This window comes from Meriones unguiculatus, chromosome 19 (genome assembly GCF_030254825.1).
Source record: "Meriones unguiculatus strain TT.TT164.6M chromosome 19, Bangor_MerUng_6.1, whole genome shotgun sequence".
Classification (NCBI taxonomy): Eukaryota; Metazoa; Chordata; class Mammalia; order Rodentia; family Muridae; genus Meriones; species Meriones unguiculatus.
Genome location: NC_083366.1, coordinates 41,016,595 through 41,035,151, shown reverse-complemented (window position 1 = coordinate 41,035,151; position 18,557 = coordinate 41,016,595). Strand labels below are relative to the sequence as shown.

The 18,557-nt window shown below is 43.8% G+C and overlaps 1 protein-coding gene across 11 annotated transcripts in view; it reads left to right on the top strand.

Moving 5' to 3' along the window:
• Positions 1–18,557, top strand: part of Carmil1 (capping protein regulator and myosin 1 linker 1) — a 268,940-nt gene that overhangs the window by 204,291 nt on the left and 46,092 nt on the right. For all 11 annotated transcript variants that reach the window (XM_060372669.1, XM_060372668.1, XM_021642852.2 and 8 more), the window contains exons 24-27: positions 5,662–5,760; positions 11,857–11,985; positions 13,597–13,728; positions 16,845–17,020. In XM_060372669.1, coding sequence (XP_060228652.1) covers positions 5,662–5,760; positions 11,857–11,985; positions 13,597–13,728; positions 16,845–17,020 — 536 coding nt within the window. The remainder of the gene's footprint in view (positions 1–5,661; positions 5,761–11,856; positions 11,986–13,596; positions 13,729–16,844; positions 17,021–18,557) is intronic.

The following is an 18,557-nucleotide window of genomic DNA, read 5'->3' as shown; positions in this document are numbered from 1 at the left end:
TTGAACTGGAGGCAAGATTTAAATCTGTTTGTTCTGGTCATTGAAGTTTGAGAACCATTGCTTTATAAAGGCAGGACTTAGCTCTTTCTACACTACTGTGCCTGGCTGTTGGGTTTGAGATCTGGTGTCTAGGGCACCACAATGACTCCTTGGGGCGTTTTAACTCCCCTGACAGGTGGCCTTCCTAGGACTTCCTGACCTGGACATAGAGTTACGTTATTCAACTCTTCATTTTCTCTCCTAACACACTCTGTTACTTACTTTCTGTGGCTGTGCTAAAACGCTGTGGCAAAAGCCAATTTGAAGGAAAAAGGGTTTAGTTTGGTTAATGGAGCCCAAGGGATAGAGTCCATTATGGAGAGGAAGGCATGAGAGCAGGTGAGGTGGCAAGCATGGATGGAGGAGCAGGAAGCCGATCACATTTCTAGCCACACACAGGAAACAGAGAGGCAGAAAAGGAAGTAAGGCAGGCCTATAAACCCTCGGCGCCTTGCCCATCTCCAGTGACATACTCAATGCAGCAAGGCTGCATCTTCTCAAGCTTCCATAGCCTCCTCCTCCGGATGCACCACCAGCTAATGACCAAGTATGCAAATACTGGATCTTACAGGGCACATTTCTCCTTCAAACTGCCAAACAGACCGTGAACTCCTTGAAGGAAAAGCCCATGGGGACTTCTAACTTTTCATTCTTCACAGTTAATGTATTTCCCATCATGTCTGTTTAGAGACTTCTTAAACCACTTTGAATAAAAGGAAGTGGCAGGGAAAGATCTAGAATGGCAAAAGAAATTATCCCAGATTTTTACTTGAAATATATGACCTTTAAACCAGTTCTTACCAAGGTATAATGGTTCACCTCTATAATCCCAGGAGGATCTCTTTTGAGTTGCAAGGTCAGGCTGAGCTACAGAGTGAGACCCTAACTAAAAAAAAAAAAAAAGGAACAAAAAACTCCCAACTGTTCCCAGCTTTGTAGCCTTTAGTAATTTCTTAATGTTTCTGAGCTTTAGTTTTCACACACATACACACACTCATGTATGTTTCATCCCCACAGTGTAGATGAGGAAACGGAAGGGAAGGGGCAGGAAGGACTTCACTAAGCCTGCAGACACCCGTTACCAAGCCCAGCTGTGAAGTAAAGACAAAAGCTGAGGCATGCAAGTCCTTCAGGTACATAGAGAGAAGGGAAAAGCATTAAAGGGGGAATTAGGGCAAAATAAAGCCCTATTTTTTTTTTTTTTTTTAGTTCAAATTGCTCTAAGAGATAATTGCTTCTTAAATAACTATTAGCAACCGTGTGCCGGATGTTGGTCATAGGGTGTGGAGACACGAGACCACTGGGGATCACAGTTGTGGTGACCTCAGATGACTAAACGCCATGCCACGTGGCGATGTGTGACGACTGGCTGTCACAGAGTGTGGCTGGATAGCCTAGCGCACGTGATAGGATGTATGTGAGCACCGTGAGAAAGGATGGAGGTGGGCTGGCCGTCCTCCTCACAAGGGATTGCACTTCTTTATGAAATGTGTGATGCTGCTTGGAAGTAGACCTGAATATGTTATAAACTTTTATTGCAGACATAAAGACAGACACCGGGGGAGAAAATGAATGAATATCTGAAATGCTTGAGCAAAAATGTTTCCAGTTGGAGAGTTGTTTTTGTTTTTTTGTTTTTTTTGTTTTTTTTTCTGGTGGGTGGAACTTGGGAATGTTTGCTTGTGTGTAATGAAATACTGAGGGGCTAAGACCCAAGTCTAAGCGTGAATTTGTGTGTGCCTTGTATGCATCTTGTATGGGGACCTGCCCCACAGGGAGTTCCATACTGTGTTTAGTGCACTTGTGTTCTCATCACAGCCCATTCCTTACCTGAAGTCAGAAGTGAAAATTTCCCCCATTGAAAAACATGCCAATTTTGATTTAGAACATTGTCGACTTTTGGAATATTTTGTGCAAGGATTTGTAGATTTTAAATGCTCGGTCTGTATATCTGATACATTTGAGAAGAAAAGAGACATAAAAATCAGATAAAGCTTCAGAGAAGACAAAGAAGGAAAAAAAAAGAATTAAAAAAAAAACAAACTATGTTACAAATAGCAGCTATTCATCCAACCCCATGAAGATACTCTGCCCACAAATGAAAACTTAAAAAAAAAAAAAAAAGACAGAAAACAAGTGGTGGTCCATGCGTTCAAGGTCCTGGTTAGCCATCTAGTGAGTTGAGGCCTGGAATATCTGAAGCTCTGTCCCAATGTCTGTATGTCCTGGTGAAATGAGGTAGAATAAGAACAATAGAATAGAAGTGCATTTGTTTGTGAGGGTTTTTTTTTTTTTTTTTCGGGGTGGAGGGTGCTTTGTGCCTTGAAATTATTGGGTGTTCATTGTCAGCTGAGCCTGTTTTCATCTTGACAGCTAGATTCTGTCCTTCTGGGGGAATAAAAAGACCAATCAGTCTATTTACTTTAACTTTTCTAAAAGGGAAATATATAGTCTCGGTAAATTGTTTTTAAATGAAATTTCCTTCATTTTTGATCCAGGACAGTTGCCTCTTGTACAAGTTCTGGCTCTATAGACATCTACTTGGGTGCGGACCATCTCTACCTCGCCCCTGCTCCCATCTCCTCACCAGGGCAATGACTTGTTTTGGGTACTTTTCCTATGACCATGACCAGGCTCTGAGCCCTTAGTCCCCACGAGACACGTTTGTGTCTTCTCTCTGGAATGTTGTGTGGAAGGAAATCTTATCGGGCTAAGTTCAGTAGTAACAGGTCTGACAACAAGGACACATGGAACTTGGAATTCCTCTTTCCTTTAAACTTATTTTCAGAAGGAAGCTTTGTGGGGCTGAGGCTGGGTTCAGCCAGCAAAGTCCTTACTGCACATACATGAAAACTCAGGTGTGCTCTTAGATCCCGCATTAGAAGCCGGGTGTGGTGGCAGGTGCTGGAGAGGCAGAGGCAGATGGGTCCCTGGTACTCACTAGATAGCCAGCACAGACTAACTGTTGAGTTCCAGGCCAGAGAGAAAGACTATCTCAAAAACCAAAGTGGAGAGTGACTGAGAAATGACAGTTGAGGTTAATCTTTGGACATGCATGAACACAGACACCGTACACACATGCTCCTCCACACATACATACACAAAAAGAGAAAACCTCACATATTATTATTATTATTATTATTATTTTTTTACGACAACAACAAATCCATCAAAGCTCCTTCCTGGTTTAGTTTTTGAAGCAGGGTGGCAGGACTTGGGAGAGGTCTGGGAACACAGGTCCTGCCAGCCTTGGCTGCCCCATGTCTGTGTGAGATGAGCTTTCTGAAAGAACAGATGCTCTCAGCCTTTGGCCTCAGTGTGAGGCCAGCTGTGAAAAGACAGGGAAGGAGCCAGAGGACCCAAAGCTGAGTGGCCTCAAGTGTCTCTCACTCTTTGGAAACTCTGTAGTAAAACGTTGCTGGGAGGTAGTGAAAGTAAGGTCACGTGATCTAGCTCCACAGGGTTCTGTGCTGTTAATGATGCTTTAGTTGGGGGAAGGAGCTTTTGCTCTGCCTTCTAGTTTCCAGGGATGCAGGTAATCACTGTCTGGGTTTTAATTGTTCCTAATTGCAACTGAGTAGTAGTTATTTTAGCATATGGAAAATTAAAATGAAAATATAATAACAGCAAGAGCTTCACAGTTATTAGACATTCTTAACCAGGGAACTGCAGTGACAAATTAAAAGGCAAATGGTTAAGATGCGTTGTTAAAAAAATAAAGAGGGGGAAAAATAAACCAAGATGGCACACTCTACCCACCTTAAATCATTCTTTTCTCCTTTTGAAACAGTGTCTCATTCGGCTCAGCATGGCCTTGTGCTCCTTTTTATCTTGCCTTTGTCACTAATGACTTCACTGCATACAATAATGTCTTCTGCTGTAACTGCCTGTGTTTACAGGAAGGTGTGTGTGAGTGTGTGTGTGTGTGTGTGTGAGAGAGAGAGAGAGAGAGAGAGAGAGAGAGAGAAAGAGATGGTTTCTATTGCTGTGAAGAGACAGCATGACCACGGCAATCATAACTGTTCCCTATGAGCCTATGGGGGCCATTTTCATTCAATCTCTTGCAGTGTGTGTATATGTATCTGTGTGTGTGTGTGTGTGTGTGTGTATGTGTACACTTACTGGGAAATCACACACAGTGCTTTGTAGCCAAGAGTTTTAGTCTCCTTTCCTGTTGCTATAATAAAATTTTCTAACCAAAACAACTCAAGGGAGAAAGGGTTTGTGATGCCTTAGTTTCATGCTATAGCCCATGGCAGGGACATTACAGGTGTGGGAGCTTCAGAGAGCTGCTCATATGCATGTGAGGTCAAGAAGCAGAGAAAAATGCTTGTGTTCTTGTGTTCGGTTTACTCTCTCCACTTTATACTGTCTGGGATCCTCCGCCCAGAGAATGGTCCTGCCCATGATTGAGATGGGTCCTCTGCAGGCATGCCCAGAATCCTGTCTCCCAGTGATAATAGATTTGACCCTCTGAGACTTCTGCTACCACCTCCACCACGGTGAAACCACAGCTGAGCACCACCAAGCCTAATTGATGTGGTGCTGGGGACTGAACTCAGGGCCTTATGACTGTTCCATAAGCGTGTGTGTGTGTGTTTGTGTGAGTGTGTACATATGCATATTTGGAGGGGGAAGCTCTCTGCATGTAGCCCAGGGTGTTCTGGAACTCACTGTGTACCCCAGGCTGTCCTTAAACTCACAGTGAACCTCTTGTTCTGCCCCAGAGTACTGAAATTGTAGGCATTCATCCCATACCCTGCTAAAAGCCTCTTTATGGGTGTTCATCATTCTAACTAGTTCTTTCTGCACCCTTGGTTCAGAGAGTGTTCATGACCTGTTGATCTTCCCATCTGGATGTTATCTGCTCCTCTCCAAGTTTTCAAAAGAGTTTGTGTGTAAACATACTAATTGTCAAACTACTTCAGGGCTTCTTGTTTTGTGTAGGAATATATTTTCTTATTTGCTGTCACTTTACTAAAATCAGGCCTGTTTTGAGAAACTATGAAACCTGGTAGATTATTAAAATTACAGTACACCAAAGTTATTATTTTTATAGCTGTTCTTTCCTCTTTTTCTTTTTCCCTCCATCCCTAATTTCCTTCCAGCATCCCTCCCTTCTCATCCTGTCTTTCTTCCCTCTTACTCTCTCCTTCCCTTTCCTTACTCCTCCTCCTCACCTCTTGCCCCCACCTTCCTCTCTTCCCTTTCTTCTTAAACATAATTTCCCAAGTGTTGATCAATTTTGGGGTGTAAATTAGGCTGGGGTTCAGAGGGAACCCTCTCTCCTCCTTGGAGGAGACTCACTTCTGAATTGCATGGCAGTTAAAATTTACTTCATGCTGTCCAGGGATGAGAGACCTGAACCAGCAGCACCTGCCACCAAACCCCGGCTTATCTCTGTCAGTTTCAGAGTCACAGCAATGACAGTCAGCTACCTGAAAGCTCATTCTCTAGCTAACAGCCCTTTTGAGAAAACCACAGTGTCAGAGCTCCACCTGAGCCTGGTGGGTTGTGGGGTCAAAGAGCTGCTGGGCTGTGCTTACTGACAGGTTCACTGATAACTTTATTCTCCAAGGGGTCAAAGTGTGTTCTTGAGAGATGTGTGTGCTCCATTTGCAGATAGAAAATTACCTGCTCCGGAATCACGAGACCAGAAAATACCTTCAGGAGCAGGCCTACCGCCTCCAGCAGGGCATCGTAACCAGCACTACCCAGCAGGTAAGGACGGGACTGTCTCCTTGCTGTCAGCGGGGGCTTGCAGAGCTCAGTTCCAGGAGAAACTGGCCTGGGGAAGTCACAACAGATGGAAAGAGAGGAAAGCGTATTCGAGGCATAAAGAAGGAACTAATTAAAATGGAATTCTAGAAGTTACAAGCTAAAGGGAAAAAATTTTAATTGCTACTTTGTAAGTGGTGAAAATTGGGAGACTGTGAAAGTGACAACTCAAGACTGAATAGCAAAGCTGAACAGTAACCGCTGATTTTACTTCACAGTTCAGAGAATCGAATGCTATTTTTGATCACTGATATGTATGAAAAATAAAGATACATTTGGTGTGGAAACTTAAGATGGTGCTGGCCTATAATCCCTAGCCTGAGAGCCAAAAACACAAGGATTTAGAAGTTCAAAGTCATCTTTGTCTATATGCAGAGTCTGAGCTAGCCTGGGTTGCATAAAACTATTTCAAAACATTAAAAACAAAGACAAAGACAACAACCAACAACTTAATGCGCCAGCCACAGACTCAAACCAAGCGGTTATCTCTGAAGGTTTGAGAGAAACTTCCAGGATTTATTTCATTTCATTGTCATTGCTCATCTCAGCGCATGAGTGAATCTACCGCCGTGGACATCTGTGCAGTGTTGACATGTTTCCTGACAGCATGTATTATTTAATTAGTAAGAGTCAAGTAATATGTATCAAGAAAAAAAAAATAGTTTTTCTGACCTAGCAGAACTTTTGAGAAAGCAAGCATTATTTAGACTTTGCCAGGTCTTAAAAATCTAACTTTCCCCCTAATTAGGGACTAATATTATTTGAGTTACTATTATTGTTATTATTACTGTTACTAGCAGATGTAATTTTTCCCAAGGTCTGTTTTTATTGTTAATGGGGTGGAGTGGGTATGTGCACGTGAGCGCAAGTACCCCCAGAGGCCAGAACGAAGTATGGGGTTGCCTGGAGCAGGGATTAGAGGCTGCTGTGAGCTGCCTGATCTGTGCATTCTGGGAACCAGACTCACATCCCCTGCAAGAGCAGCCTTGCTCTTCTTAGCTGCCCGTCACCTCAGGCCTGCCTTCAGATGCTACAACCCTATTAACAGCGAACCTACCTCTGCCTCCTTTCCTCTAATGAGACAGGCTTCTTTCTTCACCCAGTGTCTTCTCAACTTCTTTCTGATTGGGAGGGCATCCGCTCCCCAGGGCCCTGCACCACCCACCCACCCCCAAAGAAAGAAAAGACAAAAGCGCTTTGTGCCATCTTTAATGTTTGCTCTTCACAGCAGATTCTGTCTTCCGTGGAAGGCAAGCACACGCAGGAGAGGGATTCAGACGCGCAACTCTACATAGGTGGCTCATCCTGAATTATTTGAGTCATTATGTACATTGCCGCCTTTCACTTCAGGGACTTCTTGGGATTTTATGACTAGCTATTTCCTACTTGAATCCTGTCATTGACTTCCGGGGAGATGTACCTTGAACGTTCAGACATTCGGATCCAGGAAAAATAGACCCTCTGTGACAACCGTTCCATAGCTCCCTAACTGGAGGTCATGGCCCAGGTGACAAGGGAAAAAAATCACAGTGTTTGAAGGAAACACCGAAATCCCAAGGCTCTTCCTGCATTTGTTTCTGTCTGGTGCCTTTGTCTGGGATTTTATAAGAATTAATACTGTCTTTCTGCTGTTCTTCCACCTTTCCCAACCTGGCAAGCCCTCTTAACCAGGTGTTGGGAATCTTGTCTGGCATAGTAAATATTCTAGGCTTTGTGTTCCTACTCCAGATACTCCTTCTGCCACCGTGGAGTAGACACACAGCCATATGCCACGTACCAGGCATAGTGCATGTACCGTGAACATGGCCATGTGTACAAAAAAAAGCACCGACAAAATCAGGCCCAGAATTATCTGCCCCAAGCTCTAGTTTTTATTCTCCTCCAAAGAGCTATTTTTTTTTTCAACACACTCTTTCTTGAGTTGGTTTTTCTCCTGGTGATCATCACTTGGCTAACCTCCTCATTCTCTAAGTTTCTGAAACACGGTCCCTATATGTGTCCGCTGAAATGGCCCTCAGTGATTGTTCGTATCAGCAAGTCTAAGGGTCTTTTTCTTTCTGAGGCTCTTTCTTGCTGTGTTGCTCTGGCTAGCTTCTGACTCCCTGTGTAGCCGGGGGATAGCCTTGATTTTCCTGTCTCCACCTTCCCAGTGGACTCCAGGCCTACACCAGCACACCTAGCCCTTGAATTAGGGTTGATTGTGAAATGTTTCTTCCCAGTTTTGTGTGACCTTAGGAGTAGAGCTATTACCTTACTCAGGATTTTCTGTCTTCAACATCGGTATGTTTCTCTTGAATAAGGAAATAGCCATTAAGGAAGAGAACACTGTTTCCACAAATAAGCTGTTCGATGGAAGTAGGAACAGTTGTTACAAACTGAGAGTGATTCAGGATGGCATTTATTGCTAATGGTTGCTATGCCTTGGTTCAGCAGCCCAGTAGCACTGAAGGGGCCTGTTAGTTCTGCAAGTGTGCTGTAAATTAGTTGTGTGATGGGTTGTTGAAGAGGCCAACTGCACTTCAGCCAGCTGAGAGGACAGAAGTGCGTAGCCCGCCTCTGCCCACTCCTCCTGTGTTACCATTCATTTTCTTGCAGGTTCCGGACAAAAGAGCAAATTCAGGGAAGGTGTATCTCCACTAGGGCCAGTCTGCTGGTGACCATTGAACCATATCCTTGTGAAAACAGTTATCGTTAATGTAATGATTGGATGTGCTAAGACCAAAGAGAAGATCAAGGAGGAAAAGGGAATCGTGTTCAGATATGTGCATGATGCTGTCTTACAGCACTTCCGGTTCTCAGGGGTGAGAGGTAGCGTATGTCCAGAGTTTAGGAAATCATTGGAACTGCAGATCAAGAAAGGGTGTGTCCATCAGTGACAGAGTACACATTCCCACGGAAATGAGAGATGCTCAAACTCTGGCCATCTTTTCCTGTTACTCTGATAAAATGCCCTGACAAGCAGCTTAAGGGGGAAAGGGCTTTGTGTGTGTGTGTGTGTATGTGTGTGTGTGTGTGTGTGTGTGTCTCACAGTTCAAGGGTATATTCTCATGGTGGTGAAGTTAAAGTAGCCCCAGGAAGAAGTTGAGAGGCCTGGAGCCTTGCAGCTGGTGGCCTCTTGGCATCTGCAACGAGGAAGCAGAGGACGGTGGGTGCCTGCTGCTACTCGATTCCCTTGTCCGATTGTGCAGTCCAGGATCCTACCAGGGAATGGTGCCACCCACAGCTGTACCCCAGTGCCATCAAAAAAGTCTCCCAAATCCCAGCTCGGAGGCCAGACTCCCAGATGGTTCTAGATTCTGTCAAGTTAAAAAAAAAAAAAATTACACTAACTGCAGCAGTCGACACTTTCATGTGTTAGTTTTTAAAAAGAAAAGTAACACTAGCAGTATGTGGGTGTCAGATGAAGCAGAAAGGGTTAACTGAAAGGACCACAGGATAACTGGAGTGGTCTTTTTGCTAGGCCTCCTGTAAGGGTTTTCAGTTATATGCTTTAAGCGTGTTGTCCCACACAGACACACACACACACACACACACACACACACACACAGTTTTAACTTTGCACTTTGCCAACGTCATCTTAATAGCTTGCCTTTCACATCCCCTGGGTTGCAAATGTACTGCATTTGGTTTTGTTAAATTCTAGCAAATGCTTGGAAGAGCCCTTAAGAGATGAGAGTTTATCTCGTTCGAAGAACTAAAATTTTATTGTCCTTTTGGCTTTAAAAGTGTTCCATGTGGAGACCCTTTTCACGGATTTCACATAAACCCTCTCTCCTCCATGAACACTGATGACACACACTTCAGGGGCTCTTTAGTATCAGTGGAGGGGACTGACTCTATTGGGTTGTTTGCACACTCCTCTTGGGTCGGCCTTGTGTGGCTTCACATGTGCACCTGGCTTATCTTCTGAAATTAGAAAATCATTCTGAGTAAGATGTGAATTATTGATAACCAGTTTTGTTTCGATCAATATGCCGGTTTGAAGAGTAAGGATTTATGTCCATCGCGAAGGTTTTTAGAAACACAGATCAGCTCTCTGCAGGGCATCGTGGGAACACAGAAAGTATTGGATTCCTGCCTGTGAGCGTAGATTGGAGGTGGAGAGCGGAGGGGAAATGAGAAACATCACACAACTTTCCCTGTGAGGAGCTCAAGATAGTTCACTTACAAGAAGTCTGGGAATTTTACAACAGAAGAGCTGTTGTAAGCATCAATACTGCTTATAGCCCCTTGTCAACTGAATAAATGCTTTGAGTGCTGCTATTTTACTGAATTGTCTTTACTATGCCAGAAAAGACACTCTGAGGCTGATTCTATAGAAGGAGGGGGCAGGAGCATTGCAGCCAGTAGACCCTGGCTCTGGGATCAGAATTTAAGTCTTCTGTGCTATTCTGAAAACACACTCCATCCCCTGTCTTGAGGGTGTCACAATGTTGGCCTGGCTGTCTTGGAAAGTACTGTGGAACTAGGCTGGCCAGGCAATCCTCCTGTTTCTGCCTCTAGAGAGCTAAGATTACAAGGCCCGAAAAACACTTAAAGTTGTATTTCGTTTTTTTGTGCTGAGGATTAAACCCAATGCATCAATCATGGAATGCCATTTCCACCAGACTGAGTCATTTTCCCTTTTTGGTGAGGGTTCTGTTGTTTTGGAATTTGTAGGAGAAGGAAGGGAGACTTTAGCTTCCTAGACACAATATCAAATTATTTAAAATAAAAAGAAAAGGGCTTTTTGTTTTTTTGGCTTAAAAACAAAGAAAAGGACAATTAAACTCTGTCAATTCAACTGACTTATCCTATAGGGCAGGACACTTCTTGTAAGGTCTCTGTAGAGTGACCAGGCTGGTCTTGAATTTACAAAGATCAGCCTGCCTCTGCCTCCCTGAGTGCTGGGATTACAGGCTGACAGTTGCAGAGCATGTGAACTCCAGGAGTGAGACCTTGAGCGAGGGATGTCCATGCTACCTAACACCCCACCACCACCACCACAGGAGCTAATCCAGCCACTCCTGGGAGGTCAGAGAACTGGGTCCCTAAAGAGCAGGTCAGCCCCGAGGCGGATTTAAAATAGGGATGTTGTAAGCTGCCACAGGCATTGTCTACACAATGCCTTGCCACTTTCTTTGGGTTCTACAGTCCAGTCCTGGATGCACTGAAAATGATTCAAGTGTAAATAACTTGTGAGGCAGAGCTGCTGGGATAGACACTATGAGGTATTCTTCTTTATTAGTGCTTATATTCCAAGACATACTCCACCTTTATTGACCGAGAGATAGTGTTTCATGTGGCCTAATCTGTTCTCCAACTCACCTTGTTGCCAAAGATGACCCTGAGTCTCCAGATTCTTATGTCTCAACCACTAAGTGTTAGAATATCTGTTGTGTGCTGCCGTGACTAGTTTGTAGAGTACTGGGAATCGAACCCAGGGCTTCACGGATGCTAGGCAAGTGCTCCACCCTCCCACCAAAGGGGGGGGGAACAACTTGTTTCTATGCTTTGGTGGTTCTCAATTTATAGTGAGAAGCCCTTCATATAATAGAAATTTTAAACTGTCAGTTTCCAGAGGCTGTTTTGATTTCTATACAATTGAGATTAACTGGCAGTTGTCAGCATTCTATTGTCATGGCACTATTCCTGGCAATGTGTATGACATTTTTTGTTTCTTCAGCACCTCTCCCTCTGTCAGACACACACAGGGCACTTAATGACAGCTAATGAGAGTCACTGTCTAACAGAACATCTCTGGGAGCTACAGGATTTTAATCGTTAAGATGATTCACTACATAGTATTCTTTTTAAGGGAGGAAAACATGCCTTCTATCTTTTACCAAAATGCCTCACATCTTTTCCTGGTGTCAATGTGCTTCTTACATGTGTTTCTTACATGTATGGTCAGACTAATTTAATAATTGCTTAATTACCCTTTTGGAACACTCCAGCAAAAGGTCTTGAACTTCACACATTTTGTTTTCTTGAATTTTTATTGTCTGTTCTTTGTCCTTCTTTCTGTACCAACCGGAATGCTCCTCTGGTTTGCACAGATGATTGACCGGATATGTGTGAAGGTTCAGGATCACCTCAACTCCTTACGAACCTGTGGGGGTGATGCTATTCAGGAGGACTTAAAGGCAGCAGAGCGGCTCATGCGTGATGCTAAGAACTCTAAAACGGTGAGTTTCTTTTCGGTGTTCATCCTGTTTGTACCTGTGCTGATTTCTAATAATGAAAACAAGGAGTGGGGTATGGTGAGAGTTTTGGAGGGTAAAACTGAACCCTGAGTAACTGTCAACACAAAACTCCCACTGTCATCTCCAACAGGACACCTCCTGTGGTAAAATTTGGCTCCTAGGGCAAGTTTAAGAGAAGCCTGGGTGGCATAGTAAGAACCTGCCTACATCCAAAGAATTTACTCCCCAAAGTGACCTAAGAGAAAACAAACTAATTGTGAGTCAGAATCTGGGCTCTTTTCTCTGCTGTTAGGATCATATAAGTGGTTTTATTTGCTTCATTGTTGTTGTTGAATCTGTGTTTATTTATTTGTGTGTGTGTGTGTGTGTGTGTGTGTGTGTGTGTGTGCGTGTGTGTGTAAGTCAAAGGGAAACTTGTGGGAGTCTGTTCTCTTCTTCCAGAGATCAAACTCAGTTTGTTAGGCTTTGTGGTGAATGCCCATTGAGCCATCTTACTGGCCCCAGCATCACAGTTGCTGAATGTGTGAGGGACCTTACAGATTAGTCAGATAGTCCTGTGCTGCAGTAACAATATATACTGAGCTATTGTCCTTAGACAGAGAGGCACGGGGCCTCTAAATCCCTGGAACATTCTGAGTGGCAGGGGTGACAGTAGCATCCTTAGCTACTGATAACCAAAGCTTCCCAGCACTGCAGTATTCGTCCTAATGAGTGGACACGGAAGAGGCAACCATAGCTGAGCATTGGCTCTTCTGGCCAATCCATACCCACTCCTAATGAGAGGGCCTGGAGGCTGAGTCAGTCAGTCACGGCCAGTGACATCATGAACCATGCCTCTAATACAGCTTCAATGACATCATGAACCATGCCTCTAATGCATCTTCCGGGAGTTCTTAAAAGAGGGGCTCAGATAGCTCTTTTTGGGTGCCATCAAGGGCCTTGAAGCTGGCATGCCTGAAGATGGCACAGAAGTCCTCTTCCCCCACATCCCTGTAGAGCCCTTTTCCCTAAGCCCCAGGTGACACTCTCACCCCTGTATCTGGCAATGTAGTGAGTGTCTGAATTGGAAGCCAGTAGTGATGAGGAAGGTGAATTCCTGAGATTTGGGAAGCATTTAGGCAGATCACTGAACCCAAGGGCTAGGTGATGGGGACCCTCTTGACTTTCCAATCAGTTTTCCTCAAGTACCAGTGATGACCCTGGATTTGTGACTGGCAGCTGAGTGATGTAGTCCTGTAGGTCTGAGTCCTTTTCTTATGACATCTGACAGTCTAGGCGAAGAGTGTCAGAACTGAGTGGAATTATGAGATAACCAACTGCTGTCTGAAGAGAAGTGGCAAGTCACCTGCATCTTTGGTGACAAGAGTGGTTAAAAATAGCCCAGTCCTCACAGTGTCACTGTGGCGATATGCCAGCATTGATTGTTTTCACTGAGTATGAACAGCGTGGGCCTCAGTTTACCATCTGTGACTTTGCCCAAGGATGGGTGATCTCTAATATATTTCTTTACCTCTTCATAACTCCACAGTGGTCTTGATGCTTGTTGAAATATTTGTTCAGTTACACTGAGGTTACTTTTCACCTTTCTTACAGTTGTTACCGAATTTATACCATGTGGGCGGTGCATCCTGGGCGGGAGCCGGTGGCCTGTCATCTAGTCCCATTCAGGAGACCCTAGAATCCATGGCTGGGGAGGTCACGAGAGTTGTCGACGAGCAACTGAAGGTCTGTGGGTCTTGTTATCTTGGGAATGAATTTGCAATGATGTAACTCTGATAGCATTGTATACTGTGACGGCCTGTGTTTATAGGGTGTGTGTGTGTGTGTGTGTGTGTGTGTGTGTGTGTGTTCACACTAGCTGGGCAGATACATGGGATAGAAGTAAATATAATGTCTAGTCTACTTGATGTGTTTTAGAATGTTTTCCTATGTAGTAAGTCTCACCTTTGGTGGCAAATCTCTAAACGCACCTAACATGACTGGTTGCTCCTGAGGAGGGGATGATTTCCACACCAGGCACACAAAAACAAAGGGGGGAAATGTCATCACTGCATTTGATGTGGAGAATAGAAAACGTTCGTATGTAAACACTGCCAAGCTACTTACGTGGAGAGTGGCAGTAGAGGCGTAGCCAGGGTCTTTGACGTGGTTAGGGATGAATAAACAGAGTATTGAGAATGGAGCTATAGGGCACCCAAATAAACAGAGGTCTGCTATTGGTTTGCTGATTTAAAAAAGGGTGTAAAACATCCCTGAGACTTTAGAGGGTGTGGGCAACCGAAGAGCAGCTTCTTCTAAAGGTGATTTCAAAAATCAGCTGTCCCAGAGGCAGTCCACATTCAGAAGGATTTTGATCTTTCAAGGTTGCCTTGAATTTCTCTGATTATTTAACCTGTTTTCTTCTGAGAAGGCAGCTTCTGCAGCAAGTGGAGGAGCTGAGGAAACAGAGGACAGCTTCACAATATACCAATTACTCTCTGAAGTTAAGCTAACAAGGCGGAAAATGCTGGGGATTCTTAGACATTAATCCATCTCCCTGTGCAGGTCCTGTAGACAGGCTCATGTGGTGTATGAATTTTACTTGCACACTATTTGAATTTGTACCGAACAAAGACAGAGAAGTAGAAAAGAACAGTGGCTGCTTCAGGGTCTTTCTAGACCCGTGGTGGTACAGGACACTTGGATCCTTCACAAAAAAAAAGGTCCAAGGCAGAAATTTCGTAGATGAATGAAAATATAAAAACATTTTTTATTTTTTTTTTACATTAAAAAAAAAAAAACAAAAGAAAACTTATGGGAAATGCTTAAGCCAACGCCAACAGTAAACTTTTAAAGAATTACCAAAATCCAGAGATCATATCACATTCTACCTTGGTGGCCAGTCTTGCATCTGTGTGATGGTGCCATGCACGTGATTAGGAACCTTTTACACAAGGCGTCAGTAACACCCACACAGTCCTAGCAGTAAGAAAGCATCCTGTCCAATGGGTGCATTAAAAATATGCATTCCACTGCACAGTGAACCACAGTGACCTAGTCTAACTCTTGATGAACTTTGTTAGGGTGCATTGCATAATTGCCCCATTGCTGGGGAAGCACCTTATGCTGTGGTATCGATTTACAAACATGTCAGGTTTACCGTGTTCTAGCAGTTCTGAGTACAGCATGACACCTCTAACATTTATTATCGTAATGGGCTAAGGAAAAAAAAACTGTATGTTTTTATTTCCTTAATAGCATAGTAGTGCTTGGGTATTTATTTATTTATGGCGCAAGCTTGGCCTCAGGGCTTTAGGCTTCCTGGGTAAGCATCTGATCAGTGAGCTACATGTAACGCAGCCCTGTGTCTTTCCCATTGGAGATTGCCTATTTCCATCTGTTTCCTTCCTTAGAGCATCTATAAGAATTTCTTCCAACTGTAAGAATGGCTGTCACTTAAAATGGCATGAAACATGATGGCAGGTCCTTTCTTGAAACAGCTTCCACCCGTTGCTGGGTTTTTCATCTTGTCTGAGCCACAGATTTCCCTGTTTCCCCCTAAGTGCTTAAAGTGGTTGAAATTGAGTCTGGCTAATTTTCCCTGGGCCAGGACTAAAGCATGAATATCCAAATTAGAAGACCTTTGCACTTAAAAGGCCTGAGGTGATACAGATGATTCTGTCCTGTTCACAGGGTTTCCTTCCTTTTGTTGTGAAGTTTTCTGAGCTCTAGTCTAGAATGTCATCAGTGTCTCTGCTTGTCACTGTTCCAGAACCTGCTTCTCTCCTCCCTCTAACCCCCAGTCCCCAAGCCCCCAGCAGTCTGTGTGTTGGCTGTGTTTGTGTTTTTTCTGCTCCCTGCTCACATGTCCGTCCTGGACCTTGTGAGATTCAGGTTCCTTTGCCTCTGAAAGCATCTGCCATGAGTCATAGCAAGTTCTCATTCAGAGAATCTTAATTCAGCATTACTTTTAAATGGTCTCTTAGCTGTGAAGCATGTACTTTTTTGTTTTGTTTTGTTTGTTTGTTTTCAAGGCAGGGTTTCTCTGTGTATAGCCTTGGCTCTCCTGGACTCACTTGGTAGACCAAGCTGGCCTCGAACTCACAGCGATCTACCTGCCTCTACCTCCCAGAGTGCTGGGATTAAAGTGCTGCACCTGGCTGTGAAGGAACACCATCTATTTTTAGGGATGTTGGAAGGATGGAAATTTCAGTATCATTTTTCAGATGTTACAGGGCTGTGTACACATATTTTGGCTGTTGCTATTAAGGTTGTTTATAGGGATCTCTGTAAATGTTTTTATCTGTTATTATTCATGCTGCGTATTGGTATTCTTTTATATAAGTACTGTTTTACTTAGTACAAAAAAGCTTTTCTCTTAGAAGAGTAAAATTGGGAGTCATTTTGGTGATTTTGTTTTTTCCTGCTGTTGCATTTTGGTAGAAGTATTCAATGGTTCATTATAATTTTGATGTTTGTGTGATTTGGGAAATCGTCTACATATTTTAGGTTTTGTACTGTTAAACACGCTTTCCAGGACCTGGGAACTCAGTCTGCTATGGCAAGTTACGATGTAAAAAGCTGATACATGTATGTTTTATTCTTCCTACTCATGGCTTTGTGTTAAGTTCAGCTGCCACTCAGAAGTGCCTCAGGTGCCCGAGCAAAACCCAGCTCCTGCCAAGTGCCCGCTTTAAAGTGATTCCTTGAGTTTACCAGTCACATAGAAGTTACAGATCTCCTGGGAGTAGTCTAGAGTCTTAGGCTGCACCTCATGGCATTCCTGTCCTCTGAGGGTTTGGTGTAGCACACCTTTGAGTTTTCTGACAGCTGTGTCTTTATCTCCCTCTTCCGAATTGCAGGGTTTGCTAGAATCCATGGTGGATGCGGCCGAGACTCTTTGCCCCAATGTGATGAGAAAAGCCCACATCCGACAGGACCTGATCCATGCCAGCACCGAAAAGATTTCCATCCCACGCACCTTCGTTAAGAACGTCCTGTTAGAACAGTCTGGAATTGACATTCTTAACAAAATTAGGTATGTTCATCCTGTTACCAGGCTGAGGAGCTGCAGTACTGACCAGGTTGCCTGGCAGGAGAGTGCTGGTGGCTTTATCATCAAGGAGCATGTTGAGATGTGGCTAGCAGACTGAGAAGAATATATGTAAACATGGCTGTGCCTTAATGCACAGGTTATACACACAGGTAAGAGTTCTGGCCTTGTTGTATCTGCATTGCCTTAGAGCCTGCACACACGCACACACACACACAATCACGTATGGAGAAGGACATGATTGTAATTCCTAGTTTGTGATTCCAGCATTTATTTCTACTTCTAAGTCACTGGCTTAAAGTCTGAGGGTATTTCCCTCGCTCTTTCTCCCTCACTTTCCCTCCCTCCCAGTTTTATTGTTATTTTCAGTGTTATTATTTTGGGTGTTTGTTTGTTTGTTTTAGTTTGCTTGTTTTGATGAGAGGTCCTCAGTCTATGGCCCAGGCTGTACTAGAAACTCTGTAGCCCAGTCTAGCCTGAAACTTACAGCAATCCTCCTGCCTCAGATCTCTAGAGTGAGTTCTCTTCCTATTACCATATATTTTCTACTCCAGGCTTTGAAGTCTCTCGATACCTTCTTGAAGGCCTTGAGGAGAATGCCAAGATCTCGGTATTTAGAAGATGTAATTACAAACTCCTTTGGATTGTCCCTGACGTCAGCAGTATTAGACTCTGTTCAGCTCTTTATGCTTCGTATTTGGGGAATGCATTGGCTGAAAGCCCAGTTTCAAGGCATTTTAAATTTCCCCTTTTACCTATTTCTGAATATTGATAAAAAAATATTTATATGAGCAACAAAATGATAGAAGACATCAAACAATAGCAGCATTCTTAGGTCCTCACTTGGGTGCTATACCTTGGCACCCATAAAGCACCCCTTCCCATCTTCAGAGAGAAGGAAGGAGATGGAAAAGTGTGATGTACTGAGCCTAGAGGGTTAGAGAAAGACATGATCTTGGGCATAGCTAATGAGAATCAGGAAATGCTTGTTACCATCGGGCTCCGGTGTCCTCTGGAGCCCAGAGGGACTCTGGTCCATGTTTTTGGCATGATTTTAGAATGAATCTCCCCTGGACACCTCTGATGTGTTTAACTAAATATTATTCTCCATCATCATCATTGTTATCATCATAATTTTTAGGCAGGGACTGTTTCCTAGTTTAGGCCAGCCTTAGACTAATCGTCCTCCTCCATCAGCCTTCTGAGTCCTGGGATTCTAATTGTGAGCCGTCACACCCAACTTAAAGTATTAGATAATTAAATACCAGACAAATCAAGTATTAGTGAGACCTTGTTTCATGAGAAAAGGATGGAAGATTCCCCCTGGGTAGGTTGACACAAACATCACAGTTAATCGCCCTCCCCCTGCACCCCAGCAGTGAGTGACCTTCCTGAGTAGGGAAGTCCCAGCACAGACTGCCACACATCCAACCTCAGCATTTGGGATAAGTAATTTTGTGTTGACAGCTCATTTGTCTGTTCTGAAAACATAAAAATTATTGATGTCAAAAGCAGGCTAAGC